At 41.7% G+C, this 20,817-nt stretch overlaps 2 protein-coding genes across 2 annotated transcripts; both read right to left on the reverse strand.

Moving 5' to 3' along the window:
- Positions 1 to 2,999: 2,999 nt before the first annotated feature.
- LOC134075936 (sushi, nidogen and EGF-like domain-containing protein 1) lies at positions 3,000 to 8,674 on the reverse strand. Its single transcript, XM_062530963.1, has 9 exons — positions 8,663 to 8,674; positions 7,835 to 7,988; positions 7,121 to 7,141; positions 6,893 to 7,020; positions 6,475 to 6,753; positions 5,393 to 5,488; positions 5,150 to 5,306; positions 3,810 to 3,892; positions 3,000 to 3,412 (listed from the first exon to the last, which is right to left on the reverse strand). The coding sequence occupies exons 1-9, from the start codon at positions 8,672 to 8,674 to the stop codon at positions 3,335 to 3,337; spliced, it is 1,008 nt and encodes a 335-aa protein (XP_062386947.1). The 3' UTR covers positions 3,000 to 3,334.
- Positions 8,675 to 9,509: 835 nt separating this feature from the next.
- On the reverse strand, positions 9,510 to 20,056 carry LOC134075937 (serine protease 33-like). Its single transcript, XM_062530964.1, has 9 exons — positions 20,017 to 20,056; positions 15,011 to 15,031; positions 12,989 to 13,151; positions 12,437 to 12,705; positions 12,152 to 12,303; positions 10,799 to 11,081; positions 10,033 to 10,068; positions 9,772 to 9,899; positions 9,510 to 9,515 (listed from the first exon to the last, which is right to left on the reverse strand). The coding sequence occupies exons 1-9, from the start codon at positions 20,054 to 20,056 to the stop codon at positions 9,510 to 9,512; spliced, it is 1,098 nt and encodes a 365-aa protein (XP_062386948.1).
- Between the last annotated feature and the right edge of the window lie 761 nt (positions 20,057 to 20,817).

Below are 20,817 nucleotides of genomic sequence, written 5' to 3' on the forward strand. Positions count from 1 at the left end.
ACTACAAAAGCAAAAGGTGAAGAGTAATGTAATGCAATACCTTTCCGAAACACAATAACACATTTAAGAACAACGGGGATTTAACAATGGACAAAGCTACTGGCATTTGAACAGGGGTGTGTAGGCTGTCAATAGGCACTGTATTTACCGGCATGGCTGGAGTTGATGAAGCTTGCTGGGTGGTGGTGCTGGCAAAGGTGTAGTGGTCTGACTGGCAAACTCTGTTGAACAGATTGGATATGAAAAGACGTGTTTAGTGAGATGATTACTGCAATGGTATGACACCTGGCACGCTAACTAGCGCCTAAAGTACAAACACTTCTAAAGGATATTTCCACTTAATTTTCAGACAAACCAAGCAAGGGACCACATGTACAGACTCTATAAATACTAACCATGATGTCAGTTTTTTATTCAAATAACTTGAAAGAGATCGTCAGGTATAAATGCACCATGCTAGTGGCCAGTTCATTCATTCACATGCTGTTACATGCTAACTGGCGCCTAGAGTACAAACACTACTAAAGGATATTTCCACTTAATTTTCAGACAAACCAAGCTAGGGACCACATGTACAGACTCTATAAATACATTTTGGAAACAGGTGTTGGCTAGAATTACGCTTTACATACAGTTTTTAAAATGAAAATAGTAGAGATATAGAGAAGAGATGTTTTACTTACCTAGTCCTAAGCCTGGTACTGGTGGTTTGAGTACTGCCATTGTAGGCTATTCGCATCTGCTTGGATGAGTTTGCTTGATTATGTTTCTAAACGTAAAGACATTTAACAACTTCTTTATCAGTCAGACGGTTACACAGTTACGTGCAAGAACAACAAGTCACGTAAGAGATGAAATCGTTTAGCTTACTGCAACATGAGAAATCAAGTAGTGTGAAACTAGCGACAGTAAAGAAAATTCCAATATGGCCGCCATTCGGAACTGAGAAATCACAACTCCATCTTCTTCGTTTGTCTTCTTCTCTCTGGTCTGATCTATCATTCACTGAGCAGCGCCAGCGCCACACACCAGTGGCAGCAGGCTGCAGTGTTTGAACGTGGTTGCATTAGTTCTGCTTTTGACGTTCTCATATAAAATCGTAATAAATACATAATTGTTTTATTTGGTAAGCACAGGGTAGCCACGGGGGTGCCAGTGACACAGCTACATGGGGCCATGGGGCCATTCTAGGCTTCAGTGTAGAGCAGCCACGTTGAGGGACCATTCACTAAATGCACACATAAATACATTTATTATAGCCCCCCATGGATGAAAGTCCACAAAACTTGGCATACTCCCAGAGGGTGTCAGGTTAATCATACACATGAAATTTGGTGCATCTCATCTGAAGATAGGGGCAATTAAAGCAATATTACATTACATTTTCAATTTTTACCATGGGGGTGCAATTCACAAATGACTGGTTATAAGCTAAGTTGATCCGAGCTCTTGAGACCAACATACCATAAAAAATGTGTCATCCTCGGTGCCACGGTTCAGGTAGTTATGTAGGAAAAACTGCAATTTTTGGCCTTCGGGCGGGGCCAGCGCGGGGGGGGAGTGACCCCCGGGGACGAAACGAAATTTTTCCGTAAAAGTCTACTGGGGCTACATGCCCACCAAGTTTCATGTGCCCCGGTGTTACGGTGTCCCGGGAATCGTTGACCAAAAATTCAGAACCGATGACGGAAAAAAAAAAAAAAAAACTTTGACAACAACTATATGACCGCTTCGCTAGCTATGCTAGCGGCGGTCATAATTATCCGGGATCAAGCTCATGTGGGTCATAAACGTCTGATCATTACTATTTACTGTGTATTGCCACAGACATTCTTACCGACCCCGTATCGTCAGGAATATGCTGAGGGTCCTATTCTCCTCCACTGCCGGTTATATTCGGGCGGTTCCCGACGCAATCATTGTTACTAGTTTCCAGAAAGGAATGCAGAGGCTGCCCCGCTGACTCGGATCACTATATATGTCTACGTGCTGACCCACAACCACATGCTATGCACAGAGGGTTCTGGCTGTGCTAGGATGCGATTACTCGATGCAGATTTACCATAGACATTTTAATCTATGGCGGACCCCGTAAACAAAGCGACCCACCGCTTCATAATATTAGTCAATTTCAAAGACAACTTGCCCTTTCCAGTGTGGTTAACTCCTACGGCGGCGGTAGTTAAACCCTAGCCATCCATTACGCTAGCACGTTACCTGGGACCGGACACAGCCGTATAAGCACTAATGGCTACGCGGATCAGCATAACAAATTTATTGGACAGGTACAAGCTAGTCATCCAACACATTACAGAAGTACATCTAAATGCAAAGTGTGAAAGTTACTTAAAACAGGTTCAAGAAATACTTAAGCTAAGATACAAAAACAGACAGAGAATGAAACATACTTTACCAGCTCAGAGGAAGATGACTACACACCGAAGTGTGGGAGTTCATAGCTAATAGAGACTCCATGAATAATGTTTTGTCTACCCTTTTATAGGCTACAAAGTTTGTGATTGGTTCACACAGTGACAGGGGTTACATGAATGGAGATCACATGATGAGTACTGTAGGTGAAACTGAGACCATTGTTGTAGTGAAACCACTTGAGTAAATCAATCAAGACATGACAATACATTTGGTTACATTTCCTGGTCCAAGTTGACTTCTGAGGACTTTGGACAAACATGTGACAGGAGGTCCACAATAGGCCCACACTTAGTAGCTAATCAAGAGTCCATATGTGATTGAAAGGAATGTCATCAGCCTGGGAATTTAGATCCTTACATAAGGGAACATTTGACCATTATTGACACAAAATGTTATACTTCCCTATGATGAAAAATCAATAAACATTGCATTACAAAAAAAAAAAAAATGTCACTATGGTCATTCGTAGGCAAAAGGGGCAGGTGCACCAATAGTGTGGCTCTCCTTCACATGCCTGTTCTTACTTTTCAGGAGGGTTCTGTAGGAACAATGAAGATGTTGGTGTGTGAGGGTGTTTCGGTGGAGTTTGGACTCCAGAGGTGAGCTGTTGGGTGGTGTACGGGTGAGGATGTTTTAGTGATGTTTGAGGTAGAGGATGTTTTTTGTGGTGTTCCTGTGGTGTTTCTGTGGAGGTGTGGGTGGTGTCTGAGGTTATTTGGGTGGTGTTTGAGGGTATTTCTGAGGAGTTGGGACTCCAGTGGTGAGCTGTTGGGTGGTGTTTGGGTGGAATGTGGACTCCAGTGGTGAGCTGTTGGGTGGTGTTTGGGTGGAATGTGGACTCCAGTGGTGAGCTGTTGGGTGGTATTTGAGGGTGTTTGGGTCCGTATCCCGCATCCTTCTCTCAGAGTTCTGTCTTGTAAAACCTTCGCAAGCGTATGCCAGAGACGTCTATTCCACGCTTCTTTAGGAGGTCTACAAACTAAGGACACAGAACATACAGTAAGTATGTGATTATATTAAGACCAGGAACAAACAGATCACAGTTGTGTTATTGGGTGTAGCACCCAGCATGACCTCTAGAGGGCCGTACGTGCTGCTTTACTCAAAGCCGTATACAGTATATAGAGTTTGGCCAGCTCTCATCATGTTATATCAACCTCAGATGACTCAGATGATAGTGTAACCCTATGGGGAATATGCTATGCAGAAATAAATCTCTTATTTTTAATTTTCACCATTATAACAGGCATATGAATGTCACCATCAATGTTTGTCAATATGTAAAAGGCCCTTAAAGAAATATTGGTCTCCAACATGGCGCCCATTCGATTCCCTAGTTGACCAAACACTCTCTAAATACAGCTGTCTATACTCACTGGCTTCAGAATCCGTTCCTCAATCTCATCCTCACTTAGGTTTTCAGCAGAAGAAACTTGCAGTTGTATACCAACGACATTAGCTATGGTATGAAATAAAAGAAGGTTTTGCAATGTACAAACATATTCATTTATGGTTAACACATATTTATCCATCCAACTATCTGCTTAATTATTTATTACTTGTGAAGAATGACAATTTTTGCAGGCTACATTTGACACTGGTTGGGTTGTATGCTGTGGTCAAAGTTGAGGAAGATTTTGACCACTGTCTTGTATTTCTTAATGTCAGTTCCTAAGAAACACTGTTCATATTACGTCACTCCTGAATGAGATTTATGAGAAACAGGTCAGGACTGCTGTGTCTTCTTCTCTGGCCAATCAAAATGCACTCTGGCTCCATATGCATGTGTACATATTCACACTTATTTAAGCAATAAGCCCCGAGAGGCCGTGCGTTATACTGTATAATCGAACAGCTGAGGGGCGTTGTTAGGCACGACGCAAAGCGGAGTGCCTAAAACCCTCTTAGCTGTTTGATTATACAGTATAACGCACGGACTTGAGTGGCTTATTGCTTTTTCTAAAACGATTACCACGTCGATCTAGCAAGATTTCATGAAACAAAGGCACAGCAACGAAAAAGTAACAATGTATTCATAGATAATCATTCTTCCGCCAAGAAATATATTCCCTCCATATGAATGGTTGCCAAGCAACAACAAGACGCAGCCACTGCTAGTTTTGTGATAGCGCATTAGCCTACTATAGAATGAAATGCGGTCAAGGTGTGTGGTTATCGTGCTATATACTGTACAACAAGATGGGCAGGTCATTCACCTTCCAACACGACAATGATCCTAAACATACTGCCAAAAGAACAAAGCAATGGCTAAGATGGATAAGAAGTAGTGGATAAGAAGGCAAATATTCCCCAATCTAGGTGTGCAAAGCTAATAGAGACATATCCAAACAGATTGATGGCTGTAATGAAAGCAAAAGGAATCTCTACAAAGTATTATCAGGGGTATGATGACTTTTCCAACCCTGTTATTCAATTTTTTTTCTTTTTCTTATTAATTGTTATACTGTAACTGTTGTCTTTTTTTCCATTATTTTGATGTTGTACAGCTATTTTTGTTTAATGGGTTTTGATTTCAGGCTGTAAGAAGGAAAAAGTAACTATTTCAAAGGGGTATGATGACTCTCTATAGGCACTTTAAATAAAAGTGAAGCTCAGTTTACCTGATAGTCCTGGATGGTTATCACACAACACTGTTATTTCATGCAGCAGAGAGTGAATGATGGAAAATCAACGCAGGAAATGACATAATACTCACGGCTGGCGCCCTCTGACTGGAGGGATGTAGCAAATGCCCAGCGGCCCTGAACATTGATGTTACTGGAGCTGTGCAAGTTCACTACGTCTATGGTGTTGTCTGGATAGAAGGTGCGTAGAGACACGTGGTGGGACGAGCCAATGGTGTCGTATCCAATCTGGAGAGAGGCATTAAAGTAAATTATATTGGCAGAACTTTGCTCAAATGGCAAAATTGAAAAAATCTGTGTCAACCTGTGCCTACCTGTGCATTTTGCGAAGTTGGGGCAATGTCACCATAGTTCATGAATACAAAGGACAGATTACTGTCAGAAATCAAAACCACCTGGAAGGTCGTCTCCTGAAAATTCAGCCCAATGATACTGTAAGAAAAATGCTATTTCCCACATAAATGAAGTTGCAATATGATAGAGCAGTGGTCCGGTAAGACCACAGGTGGGAGTTTGTGCATTTATGTTTAAAAAAAACATGGTGCACGGACACGACCATCACCGGGAGTCACTGCTCAGCTTACATAGAGTATACCTTTCTACCTGCCCAGAGAGTTTGCATCAACTGTAGTAACAGCAGCCTATATACACTATATTGCCGAAAGGTTTGGGACAGCTACCTTGACTCTCAATATGAAATTAAGTGACATCCCAATAATTTACCCCAATAATGTTCTTACCCCAGTAACGTTCAAATTACTGAATAAAAAAATTAAGGACATTTATCCTTAGGAGTTGTTGCTTTCATCTTGTGACAGTGCCTCTTTCGCCAAAGACCAGATTTTTCTTGTTCAGTGGCGTAATGCTTTTTAGATGGCGTAAGATAGCAATTTTTAGATAATGGTCAGACCCCACCTTAGGTCGTTATTGCCACACCCCTGGGCGGAAAGCTTAATTAAAGTGAAGTGCGTGAAGCAAAACTCAAGTGTAAAATTGTGAAAATAGGGCCCAGAATGTTGTCAGTTCTCCGATTGGCCAATATTGCCATATGTGTGATTGACATGTTCTTGACAGCCTTCAATGGCTGCTTCTGTGTACAGCATCTGTGTGGATGGAATCATTTTGCAATATGAAGGAGGAGAAATCTACCGGCTACATAGTCAGCTATATGTAGACATGTCCTTTAAAAGACGTCTAAACTCTGGCAATGTCAAAGACTTCATTCTCCATATTATGAGTCAGTGCAAAATCAGAATGAGTTTGACGCCATTATTTAATTTTAAGGTAAAATATCTGCATTGTGTTGCTTTAAGGTGGAAAAGGTTGAGCCGTTTTGCCATGTCTGAGTCCAATGGAGTATAATTTCCCCTAAAATATCAAAGGGTACCGTACTCACTGTTCCTGTGTTTGGATAATAGGCCACCCTGTCCCATGTGGCCACAAACACCCAGGTAGCAGTAAAATTCACATTGGGGAAGTAGGAGTTGATGTCCTGAGTTGCGTTTTGAAGAACATCACCAGTTGTGTACTGCTGATAGGAAATGCTTCCTTTTCCACGATTGTCTAAATCTATCCAGAAAGGGGCGATAATGTCCCTCGTCGAATTCTCAGGGAACTCATTAGGCACGAAATGAAAGAATGACTGATTGAAAGTGAGGTGTCCATTGTGATTCACCTGAAAAACACCGTAAGGAAAGTGGCATTTAATATATTCCAGAATTTCCTTTGGTATTACAGTATGAAATCACAGTCATTTTCACAGTAGTGATATGATCTGGGTTATGCTCAGGTACAGTATGTGGAGCACTGCGTACGTATATCTGCTGGTACGTGCGACCAAAGTAAGGGAACGAGCTGAGCAGGGGAATGACAGGGGAGCTGCCGTCATCGTCACGACTGCTGAAAGTATCACCCGCAGCCGACCCAAACGGATAAAAAATGCCTGAAGAGACAACAAAAAACAATTAGATTAAATGTCAAAAAGTCCCTTTTATATTTGTGTTGTGATTTTATAAAGTGAAGGGGAGGGTAAATGTACTTACCCGGGGTGCTAGTATACCCACCTGAGAGGAAGAGAATAAAACATCATGAGATACACATATGAACCCTCATTCCACAATCCACATTGACTTATTCACAGGAATGAGTATGAAAACACAAAAGACATTATTCAAAAATGTGCAGACATGATAAATGTACAGTAGTGTCCATTTGTTCCATAGTTCCAATGCCGTGAAAAGATGTAAAAGTTGTGGTAAATGAAGGAATAAAATGTAACAAAAAACTACCCAGCTTACTTGGCTGTGGTATAGACAAACCAGGATAGTTTGTACCTAACAAGCATATCGGACATGGTTTCATAACACAACATGTCCTCACTTTTACTGTTCATGAATTAAAAATGTCATATACCGTCATATACCTGACGAAGATAGAGTGAGTCGTCGAAGCGTTGTATACTTTGCCATTAAACCCAGAGCATGAAAGACAGTGTGCGGATATCTTTCCTCTGACGACATTGAATTAAAAACACGTATTTTTCAACAACAAAAAATTGAAAAATAACATGTCTCTCCTTCAACAGTCGATAAGTTGCCTTTGAACTATTCTCAGTTAAAGGAACACTTCACCGTTTTTTCATATTAGACTACTGTATGTTATTCGCTTAATTAAGACCATTTGACACATACCTCTCACGTTTCAATGCGTGCACTCACTGCACTGAACATCTAGGCAGGAAATTGCATAATACTCACAGCTGAAGCCCTCTGACTGGAGGGATGTAACAAAGGCCCAGCGGCCCTGAACATTGATGTTACTGGAGTTGTGCAAGTTCACTATGTCTATGGTGTTGTCTGGATAGCAGGTGCGTAGAGACCCGTGGACTTCCCTGCTGGTGCTGTATCCAATCTGGAGAGAGGAGTTAAAGTAAACTATATTAGCAGAACTTTGCTCAAATGGCACAATTAAAAACGAACTAAATCGGCCCCAGCTGTGGCGCAACTGGCTGGGGCACCTGCACCGTATGCTGGCGACCCGGGTTCAATTCCCGCCCCGTGGTCCTTTCGAGATCCCACCCCTGCTCTCTTTCCCACTCACTTCCTGTCATTCTCTAACTGTCCTGTCATTAAAAGCAAAAGCCAAAAATATATACCGTATTTTCCGGAGTATAAGTCGCACCGGAGTATAAGTCACACCAGTCAAAAAATGCCTCATGAAGAGGAAAATGCCATATATAAGTCGCACCTGACTATAAGTCACATTTATTCAGAAATGTATTCACAAAATCCAAGACCAAGAACAGACAGAGGCTGTAACTAGACACAGAGGCCAAAATGTTAACATTAATGATGAGAAGGCGTGAATGGCCGCCCATCTGTAGCTGTAGACAGCTGTAGACAGTAATGTTTACTCCTCTGTCATTTTGGAATTATTCAAAAACATGTTAAATTTCATATATAAGTTGCACCTGACTATAAGTCGCAGGGCCAGCCAAACTATGAAAAAAAGTGTGACTTATAGTCCGGAAAATACGGTACTTAAAAAAAAATAAATAAATAAATAAATAAATCAAATGATCTTACCTCTACCTCCATTGAAGGTGGGGCAATGGTACCATAGTTCATGAAGATAAAGGACAGATTACTGTCAGAAATCAAAACCACCTGGAAGGTCATCTCCTGAAAATTCAATCGAGTGATGCAGTAAGATTGTAATGCATTTATGATTAAAAAAATATATATATTTCACACATATTTAAGTCTCACAGACATCTTTAACTCTGGCAATGTCAGAGACTTCATTTTCCATATTATGAGTCAGTGAAAAATCAGAATGAGTTTGAAGCCATTATTTAATTTTAAGGTAAAATAACTGCATTGTGTTGCCCTGTGTCCACCAATCGCGTTTTTTGCGCCGACGGCGACAATTTTCAATATAAAGTCTATGTAGCCCAGCGTTCACAGCGCTGAGTGCCCTTGGCAGAAAAAAGCAGTCGACGCTGACTGTTTTTTACCGCAGCGCTCAGCGCTGGGCTCGTCCATGTCACTTCTCTTTATAAACCGTGTCAGGTATTGGTAACTTAGCAACAATAAACACTTCTCGAAGCGCCAAGAAAAGCGTTTTTTAACGCTCTCAGCGTAAAAAACGTGATTGGTGGACACAGCACCTTAAGGTGGAAAAGGTTGTGGAAAAGGCAGTTGTTCCATGTCTGAGACTATTGGAGTATAATTCCCCCCAAAATATCAAAGGGTAGCCTACTCACTGTTCCTATGTGTGGAAAATAGGCCACCCTGTCCCATGTGGCCACAAACACCCAGGTAGCAGTAAAATTCACATTGTGGAAGTAGGAGTTGATGTCCTGAGTTGCGTTTTGAATAACATCACCAGTTGTATACTGCTGGTAGGAAATGTTCCCATTGTCATTACCGTCTAATTCTGCCCAAAAGGGGGCGATAATGTCACTGCCCGTATTTTCAAGGGACCCACTTGGCGTGTATGGAAAGAGTGACGGCTCGAAAGTGAGGTGTCCATTGTGATTCACCTGAAAAACACGGTACAGAAAGTGGCATTTGATTTATCACAGAAATTGCTTCGATTTCATGGTACAGTGAAATGACCGTAGTTTCCACGGTAGAGACATGGTAATGTTGTGGTCTGGGTTATGCTCAGGTGGATGTGGAGCACTGCTTACGTATATCTGCTGGTACGTGCGACCAAAGAAAGGAAACAAGCGGAGCAGGGGAATGAGAGGGGAGCTGCTGTTATGTAAAAGATAGCTGAAAGTATCACCCGCAGCCGATCCAAACGGGTAAAAAATGCCTGAGGAGATTAAAAAAAAAAAAAAAAAAACAATCAGCCTACAGTAGATATCAAAAAGTCCCTTTTTTTTTTTTGTTGTGATTTAAAAAGTTTTTAAAAGTCAGACAGTGGAGGGGAGGCTGAATGTACTTACCCAGGACACTGGAACTCCCACCTGAGAGGGGCGAATCTGCGAAGGCACCCATTGTGTTTGTTAGTTTTCTTATTATTGGGGGCCAAGCAGCAAAGCTGTGAAGGCACCCATTGTGTCGCTTAGTTTTCTTACTATTACTATTATTATTATCATTACGCTTCCGTAATGGAAGTCAATGGCAGCCCATAGAACCATCTGGTAAAAAGTTGTGAAATTTGTGATGTCAATGTAATTGATTCGGCCGCCATTTTCGATTTAATCAAAACCACTTAAACATTTCCACAGGTTGCAAAATGTGTCTGATCTTCACGAAACTTCACACAGAGGATCTTTAGCCCGAGTCTAACATAAGCCTTGCTTTTCGGAACGATATCTTAAACTGTTCGCCCGCAACAGCCAATCGAAATTGGCGGCAAAGCTGCTGGAAGTGAGCTCACATCTCGGCCAATCTTGGGTTGTTTGACATCACAATTCTTGTGACTGCTTAAAACTATATACCTGACGTAACAGCATTGAGTTACCATGGCAACTCCGGCCTTCTGACCTGTCTGCTTGGCCCCCTCATTGCTGCTTGCAGCTATATTTACAATAGAAACGTTATGAAACCCTCAGAGTGCTACTGAATTCATTCTGGTAACAGAGAGAGCTTCAGTTGAGAATGGGAGTAGGATGATGATACAAGTGTATAAGGAAGTTTGGTGAGGAGTTTCTGGGCAGTTCAAGAGCTAGATGCAAGAGGTACCCTGGGATAGGTTCGAAGACATACCTGATGAAGAGGGTGTAGTGGCAGGTTCAGAGGTGGTATTGCCGGTTGGAGAGGGATCCTCTGAATTGGAGGAGCTGGCGTCAGAATCTACCTCACTGGAGTTGAAATGGACAAAGCCTGGTTGGTCGCTGCTGATCTGGGAGTTGATCCAGCTCTCGTAACGGGACACCCTGGTGTAGACTCCAGGAAAATTGGGTTCAGCACAACCGAATCCAAAGCTAACGACACCGGACAGGACCCACACAGCGTCCTGTTTACTCACCATCGGTCCTCCGGAGTCTCCCTAGAATTACGTTGGAGTATTAGGACCACGCATGAAGAAAAACAATATTTTTGCCATGACCAGATTAAATTTGAAATTTCGAATTCAAAATCGACACATCGAGATTAAAGTCAACATGATATTTTAACTTTATTCTCGAAATTTAGACTTTAATCTCGTCATGGCAAAAACATTTTGTTTTCTACATGAGTGGCCCTAATACTTATTTGTACTACACTGCAAAAAACTGCTTGTCTAATAAAATCTAACCAAGTGTTTTAATCTTATATCAAGATAAATAAACTAGTTGGTATTGTTTTCAGTACAAAGACACTTACCTAGTGCTTTCTTTTGGAATCATTTGACTTAATTTTAAGACTTAATAGACTTACTTGATAAGACCCCTTAAGATAAGTCAAAGTCTTCTTAAATTAAGTGAAATTATCTTTTGAAAGTGCGCTAGGTAAATATTTTCATACTTAAAACTATACCAAATAGATTTTTGATCTTAATATAAGATAATTACACTTGGTTAGATTTCATTTGTTGCAGTGTAGAATTGATTAATTGTCGGTTTCACATTATTAGGAATACTGTATTTTATTTATGCATACAGAGGCCCTAAATCCTCCATACTGTGTCTTTAAAGGGGACATATTATGCAAAATTCACTTTTTGCGGGCCTTTGTGTTCATATTTAGGCCTCTACTGTTCAGATTATAAACACTCCAAGCGTGAAAAAAACCCATCCATCCGTTTTCTGTAGATCAGTAGAAAGACTTTGGTGTCAAGAATAGTATGCTGCTGTGAGCCATTTGGATTGCTCCCTTATTCTGATGTAATACTAAGGGAATTTGCATAGACCAACCCTAGCACCAGGGTCTAACATATGTGGTTGGATGCCGGCTCTGTTTGTAGTCATTTTCACCTGTGAAACGAGCAGCGTAATAAATACACACAGCCGGAGGCGTGGCCAGCCCAGAAACGGCTCAATTTGGGAGAGACCAATTCTAACCTTGTTTAAAAAGAGGTATAATATGTCCCCTTTAATGCTATCAAGTAAGGTGGTGCTTGTAAACATCCTGTTTTACCTGACAGGAGTCTTTCCCCCCAGCGGAAATACCAGCACAGATCATGTTGTCTGTGATATCGATACCTCGAACTCTGTACAAACTGTCACACTGAGCGTTCCCCACCACAGGGACCTCTACTTCCTGTAGAGTCCCAGGAGATGGAAGGGGTACTAGGAGTGACATGAAGAAATGATCAATGTTCAGCAATCAATGAAGACTATTGCTAGTTGCACTACAGTCAGCATCTATTTTTCTAAACGCTCATGTATGTTCTGTCCAAACGTATCATTTTTCTTAGTTCACCTCCAGAAGCTATGGTTCCAAAGCCAGTGATCCAGCTGTCGGTGCCATTGTTGAATTCGCTCCCACTGGCAGCCAGACAAACAGGGCTCACGTAGTCGGTGAAGGTGACTGGAGCACTGAGTTGAAGCAGAGCGATGTCGTTGTCATTGGTATAGCTGTCGTAACTGGGATGGCTGATGATCCGGCTCACATTGCGGCTTACGCTGTTGGAGTTGTTGCCTTCCAGATCCTCAAGACCCAGGACAACTGTCAAGCCACTGGGGACAGAGCTGAAACCATGACAACCAGAAGATTGTTGCGGTCAGAGCTGCAACCAAGGCAACTTAACAGCTGCTGTTACAGTAATTTCCCGCATATAAGCAGCATTGTGTATAAGCCACAGGACAGTGTTTTATGCAAGTTAAAAGAAACAAAACTATATTAACACCATGTTAACTGCCCCCCTATATTAACCTCATAGCTGAAGAAATTTAGCAAAATCAATGTATAAGCCGCGGCTAATAGTCGGGAAAGTACGGTAGACCTGACACCACGTCCAATTGAGGTTCTTACCTGCTAAAGCAATGAGCTGCCGTTAAGACCCACTCATTGTTGATGAGAGAACCTCCACAGAAGTGGCTGCCAGATGACTGAAGACTGGCTTGCCAGGGCCAATTACCTGGATCAGCATCCTGACCTCCAACAATCCTGGTGATGAGTGGAATTCTACCACACACTGGGAAAAAAGAGGTTACAGATTTTCATTAAAGTCCCTAAAGTCTGCATTCACACAAAACAATCAGGACACTTGCTCTTATCATGGAGCTTTTCATCTCTCCTAGTGCTCAGATGTCTTAGCCAAGCTCTTCACTACAGATAGTGTATGTTAGCCTTATTGATAGCGCTTAGTTATGTTGGTGTCTTTGCTAGCGCTAACATACGTTTTCCCCTTTGCTATTGTTCATGTATGCTAGAGTCTTAGCTATTACCTGCTAGAGTCTTAGCTAATTGGTCCAAGTGGTCTTAGCCTGCCTGTTAGAGGCATTATATGTTTTTCTCCTTGTTAAAATACACATACAGTATGTTCTGGTTGAGGTGATGAAGGCCCTGAGAACGATGCATACAAAGATCACGACTGTAATGAAAATTAGGCACTGTCATCATTAACAGGTATCGTTGGAATCCTTGGACCTGCCCGAGTTCAAGGAACCCTATGACATCATTTTCCACCATGATGGATTTTCCACCATTTCAGATTTCATTAAAAACACTTCAAAGATTGTTTTTTTCACAAATTTTGTTCGATCAACACCAAACTTGACACAGAGCATCCTCAGCTGATGTCTCACCAACATGTCGCTTTTTGTCTTCGGACAGGGGGTCAGGATTTGACTGATTAGCTTCGCCGATTAGCAAGGCACTTCCTCGTCGCCATTTTCCAGAAACACATCATGTCCGGTGCCGTTTTCCCTGCGTTTTCCTCATGCTGATTGGTGGCTGTTCCACTCTCAGCTCATGCACGAGCTCAGTGTGGGCACGAGCTCTCCTTCTGTACCTTATGCCAATCAGTAACCTGGCACTTAATTGGCTAAGTAAAACGGCACCGGAAACAAGCCCCTTGAAACGCCATGTTGAAGCCTGAAAAAATCGTTCAATTTTGGCAATTTTAACTAGCCTAGCATTCCCATTGAAATGAATGGGGGTGGGACTTGTTCACTTTCTCCAGTTCTTATAATACTGCGTTCATGCAGCTCGGAACCTCGGAAATTTCTGACCTCCGATAGCGGAAAAATGACATGAACGCTAGGTCGGGTGGGATTTTTTCCTCGGAGACTCGTGCGGAAGTTTTGTGCCCCGAGGTGTCCGACTTGACGTCACTATCATATTCTCCAACCACGACGGCCTCCCTTGCAACAACACAAGAGGTGAATTTCACTGTCATTACGAATAGGCAAGGTAATTTGTCACTAAATTAACAACACAGACAGAAACACTCGCCCAAGACAATTTCCTTCTTGCTCAACCATACTAAGCAGTTGTAATAACGTATTTATGCGTTTCCTGTATTTATTTTCCGAACTGATCTCATGAACACAATTTTTTCGGAGGTGGGGACTTTTTAAAGGCAGGTCCTCCGAGGTTCCGAGCTGCATGAACGCAGTATAATACCTCCATGTCTTCGGAACTTTTACCATTCGCCCGTAACAGCCAATCGAAGTTTGCGGCAAAGCCGCCAAACAGGAAGTGAGCTCATATCTCAGCAACCCTTACATATGTCAAAACCAAACTTGGTATATGGACTTATGACCCCATCGGGAGGACGCCCAATACATTTGGTGACCTTTGACCTCTAAAATAGCTCTAATTAGCAAAAATGCAAGTTGGCTTGGAACTTTTGACGTGTTAGACATGAAACTTGCTCTGACGGCTTACGGTCATATCTCTGATTGAAGCATTGAGCTAACAGCATCAAGTTGCCGTGGTTACTCCAGCCTACCGCTTGGCCCCCTCATTGTTGCGTGCAGCTCTATTTTTTGTTGTGATTTAAAAAGTGTTTAAAAGTCAGACAGTGGAGGGGAGGCTAAATGTACTTACCCAGGGCACTGGCACTCCCACCTGAGAGGAAGAGATCAGAACATAAGATAGGCCTACACATCGCCTCATTCCACATTTTATTCTAAAGGATGAGTAGGAGTAACAACACACAGAAGTCTCAACACTGAAAAAAAAAAAAAAAACTAAGCTTTATTACTGTAATCTTATATTAAGATTAAAAAAAATCTAGCTGGTATTGTTTATAGTATGGGACTTACCCAGTGCTCACTCGTAAGATCATTCTGACTTTGCGTAATTATGATTTTGGCAACCACTGGATTCTGTAACCTCAGACCCTACTAATAACTTCTAGCATGGTTGCCAACTTTTAACAAAAAATGGCATCAAAAGTGTTTTTAAGCACATTTTCTGGTGTTGGCCTGCCGACTATATAAGGACGTCACTTCTCTGGACCAATGAGGGAGCTGGAAGTGGTCTAAGGAACTCGTGAAGCTTCTGCACACTGTTGAGACATTGATTATAACCCCTGTTGAATCCTAAAACTCCTAGACTCCACCTATATGTGACCATTCAAAGCAAAATCAGTCGTTTTGCGCACAACGTTATTTTGAGAAAATCAACAATAACAAACTTCCGGGTTAAAATGTTGAATTTCATGTTTTCGCATAATTTCACTGTATACAGTTTACAGTTTCATATCGTGAACGCATTTCACGGAAAAACATACGTTTTGACTGTTAAACCCGGCAGGATTCAACACATTTGCTGTCATTCCCGTTGTGCACGCGCCGCTTAAAAAAGTGATTTCTCCTCTTCTGGCATATCGTGACAGGAGAACCATGTCAACTTTGGATGCGGTTATCTTAGCGATAGTTTGTGTAATACCCTTGCTATACATATCGTTGGAAAGCTTAGTTTATGGCCGTTCACGTGAGCACAATAACTTAATCTAATAAATTTTACCGAAACGACTGGTTCCGCTTTACAGGGTCACATATGGAAAAAAAATCAGTTCAAGGCAATATTATTTCTCAGGGGTCAGGTGGGTGGGCCGTATGTGCCTTCAAAATAACATTATTTATTATCCGGGATCAGGCTGATGTGGGCCATATGGGCCTGATCATTACTAGTTCTGTGCATGCTCACCAGTCTTTCTTATTGACCCCGTCTCTCTAGGAATATGCTGAGGGTCCTATTCTCCTCTAGCCTGATAAACCAGCCTAAATGGATTGGATGTCTAATTTAGTCTGGCCTCGATCAATGGATACAACGGAACATTGTTGATGAGCACAACCCGTTGTCTTTCAAACCGTGTCTGTGCCTATTAGGCCAACGCTCCCTCAAAACCCCGCCCCAGAGCCCTCTGCCCCGCCCGCGTTGATTCAAAACACATCTCTGCGTTGTGATTGGTTTAGTTGCCATCTGCCAGATTCAGGGCAGTGTTTTCAAAATGTTCAATGGACCGAGGCCAGACCCAAATGCAGGCAAAACATTTTGCCGTCCAGCAGTTGGCGCTGGTTTTCCAGGCTAATTCTCCTCCACAGCCGGTTAATTCAGGCGGTTCCCATACGCAATCATTGTTATTAGTCTGGAAGGGATTCAGTCTAGCAGCAAGTTTATCAGGGGCCCGTTGCACAAAAGCAGAATTAAGATATCCGGGATAAGTTACTGAGCTGCGATCACTGAATCCAAAACAAGAGCATACCGGCTTAATTGGTTGCACAAAGACCAATCCAGGATAAGCAGACACGGATTCATCAAGCCAGGTGTAAGTTATCCGGTATGTGTGCGCATTCTCGTTTCTCCCCCAAATAACTCACGGTTGGAATAAAAAAGACGCGAAAAATAGCGTCTTGCACACAAAGTGAATAACCGCTTTTGATATAGACCAGGGGTAGGCAACCTATGGCACGGGTGCCACTGCTGGCACGCCAAGGCATAATCACTGGCACGCACCACCAGCATCAGCAAAAAAAAAAAAAATCTCAGAGTGACAAAGTGACAAACTACGAACCCCAGATAAAAAAGCTCAGCCAAGAAAAGCAAGGGAGGGGATCACATTGACTGGTAGGCAAGATATACCTTTTAATTGAGACATATAGCTTATGATTCATTTTAGCCTCAGCCCACACTGTTCAGTAAAATAGGCCTGCTGTTGCCTATAAAATGTTGTGGTTCGTTTGTTATGCATGGCAATAATAATAATAATAATAATTAACATTTTATTTTATTAGCACATTTTCCATGTAAAATAAAATTCAAAATTTGTAGAAGTATATTCCCGTTGTTTGTGTGTTTTTTAACCATTATTGTTGATAGTGGCACACTCATTGACTAGAAATTTTGAAGTTGGCACTGGAGGTCTCAAAGGTTGCCGACCCCTGATATAGACTAACCCTACAGTCACACACGCTACAAGAGACAGCGACAACTCCACCAACTTGCCGTTGAGTGGGGAGGTGATTCGCGAGTGATTGACGGCTAACGATTGCTACGTGCTAGGTGGCTGAGCGATAGCTCGTTCATACCTTCAGATATATTTTTTGGTTACAAAACCTGGCTTTTTGGATTTTAAAGTTCATATTTCTCACTAGAAGTAGCAAAATATAAGGCAACAAACCCTGAACTTACTTGTTAGTACAGAAATACTGCCTTCGATTAGTTAGCTCCGCCATCTTGGATAAAAATTTCAACTTTACTTTCAAACAAGGAACGTCACGTTGCCTTCACTCCGATTGGCAGTCGCTTTGTCGCTTCGCTCAACATTTGCATAAAATAGCCTGCTTGTCTATTTTAGCCCCGCCTTGCTCGCGACAGCGGCAAGCTTGTCGCTTGTCTCTGGCAAAAGTCTACTCCCATTGAAAATGAACGGCAGGCTGTCGCTTTGTCGCTGTCTCTTGTAGCGTGTGTGACTGCAGGGTAACAACGAGGTAAAGTTTTACTTTTTTGGATGGGGGATCATGATTATTTCTGTTACATAGCGGGAGTAGGTGTGGCAGATCAACTGAATGCAAATTTACGTATGCACCCACGTGTGTGAGAGCTTCCTTGTCTCGGCACGCAACGTCATTAGGAAGCGCTTTGCCACCGCAAAGATGCACAAAGTATCTTAATTTGTCTTAAAAGCCTAATTAGTTCAAAACACCTTCGAAAAATGTCCCCTCCACTTCCAATCAACTACTACAGCAGCCTATTCATCAAACATCTGTCAAAAAAGAAGCAAACAACGAGTAGCCTAGGCTATGTTATTAATTATAAGGCCACCATAATTGAAATGACATCCATATGGTATTAGGCAGACATTCTGCTGTGTTTTGCGAGTAAATGCATGTTGCAAATAATATATAAATGGAATCTACAGCTCTTTAAAGAAAATCACGTGGAGGTCTCATTTGAATGACAGCTAGCTGAACCAATCAGATTATGTAATTACCATTAGAATCAACTTGTCTTGGCTGTGAGCCTGGTCAGGAGCAGGCTAGCTCCACAGAATAAATTGCCATGGTAACTTATACCATAACATATCCTGCTGCCCCCTATCCCGCTTATGTGCAACTGGATCACGGATAAATTGAGCCAGGATAACCAAGATATCCCGGGTTAATCCCTTATCCTAGTTTTGTGCAATAGGCCCCAGATTGGGTAGCGAATCTGCAGTTCGATGGAATGAGACACACGAGATGGAAATGGGAATGGACAAAGACACAAATTTGACTTGCGACTTTCGATGTCACAATCATACTTTCCTAAAATCATGCCAACATAGGCCTACTCTACTTTGTCTCATTGTTAATTGCTGGATAAACAAATAGCGTGCTTGCAACAGAGAAAAAGTGCTTTAGTGTTGCTTTTATGTAAATATAAGATTAATTACACTTGGTTAGATTTTATTTTTTGCAGTTCATGCTTTGCACACTGACTTGAAATTACGTATCTTATTACAAAACAACACTGCCCTTCTTAAAAGTATCGATACTACAGTTTTTGCCCATTGCTTGAACACATTTTGCAAAACTTTGCTCACCATACCAAAACTCTACACACTAGTGAACATAACACAACACTAGGAAATAAAGCTTTCACATCTATGCCAAATTGAAACTCTTCTATCAGTACCTAAACTCTGCAATCAAAACCCAACAATCCTTTGTCAAAATGTAACTCTGGTGACAAAATGAAACACACTTGCATCATATGCATACACTTGCAAATCAGGAGGAATACACTAGTCTACTTTATATAAAACATATTTGCTTGAATACATTTAGAAAAACTCTACACACAAGGAAACAATGACACAACACTGGGAAATATACCATTCACATCACCATTTCCAATGGCTAAACGAATAGGCTTTTTGTAGATGGCTGATTGGTGTTCAGTTTTGCAAGTAAGTGCGTTCAGGTGTGTATTTGAGTGGTTGCAATTACCCAATGTGTGTTGTGTATTTTGGATACATGTGTTTAACGAATGGTACTCTGAGATTTCATTTTTGAACGAAGTGTCTTATGTATGACATAGAGAGTAGTATGCAGGACCAAGTGTGTTGCATAAAGGAGTAAGTGTGTTGCAGAATTGCAACTAGAGTGCAAAGCAGCACTTTTGTTTAAGGTATAGGTATAGGTGTTTGAGATATGGCAACAAAACTTAAAGTTGTGTTACTTTAGTCTAAGCATGGGTCTATAGTGTTCAAGCAACGGGCAAAAACTGTAATACAATTAGGTATAGTGACATTTCAAATTTCAGGGTTTTGCAATACTTCTGTATTGGTGCATCATGCAGCACTAGTAAAAGGAGAACAAATGCTTAGTGTGTGAAGAGACAGCAGATGCAAGGAAAGTCTAGGCGCTTGCCCTTATGACGTTAGATGCACACACTAGTAGTGCGACCTAGGAAAAGTTTTAGTTGCACCCTTGAACATTTTGGACACACATATTGGTTGCACTATAGAGCCCTGAAGACGGAAGAGCCATGTAGTACAAAAATAAATAACCACGGTAAGTGAATAACTAAGAATTTAGATAATCAGAGCTGATCAATCTTACTCATTGCCATCATGATGAGAGTCCACGAGAGTGCAGTCATCATGGTCCTTTTCCACTTGCACCTGTTAACACACAGATATACGTAGGTCATTTTGATGTTACACATATTGTATTTGTTTTGCTGATTACTTATGGAAACAAGCATCACTTCTGTGTGATGTACAGTAATATGTCTCGATTAGTGCTTCTGATTGGTTACTGATTACCATAAAATAGGTAGAGCCCCTGATATTTGGAAAAGGACTCTCAATAACAATGACTACAGTCCTAAAGAGTCAGGTCACTGAAGGAAAGATGAACTGGTTCCATGGATATTAAAGGTAAACAAAAACAGAATCTGAAAAGACACGAGTCCTTACCAAAGTCCTTTGTGGGCTGCTCTGTGGGAAATCTCCAGAATGTCAATGCTTCACCTAGGCCCTTCAAACTGTGGCACACAAGTAGAAAAAACACTAATTGCTTTCTTTGCAGACCAGACTCCTCCCAGACTCCCCCCCCCCCCCACCCCCCACCCCCCACCCCAACTATGCTGTCAGTCAACTCCACCAGCTCTGATGTTGAGCATTGTGTGTAAGCCGCAGGACCGTGTTTAATGCCAGTTAAAATAACAAAACCATTTTAATACCGCAGTAACTGCCCCCCTTTTATTAACCTCACGGCTGAAGAAATTTGGCAAAATCAGTGTATGAGCCACGGCTAATACTTGGGAAATTATGGTACTCCTTCATGCGGGAATTAGAAAGTAAAAGCTGCACTTTAATGGGAGTATTAAAGTTTGTTTACAAAATAAGACGATGAGGC

The sequence above is a fragment of the Sardina pilchardus genome, chromosome 3 (genome assembly GCF_963854185.1).
Source record: "Sardina pilchardus chromosome 3, fSarPil1.1, whole genome shotgun sequence".
Classification (NCBI taxonomy): Eukaryota; Metazoa; Chordata; class Actinopteri; order Clupeiformes; family Clupeidae; genus Sardina; species Sardina pilchardus.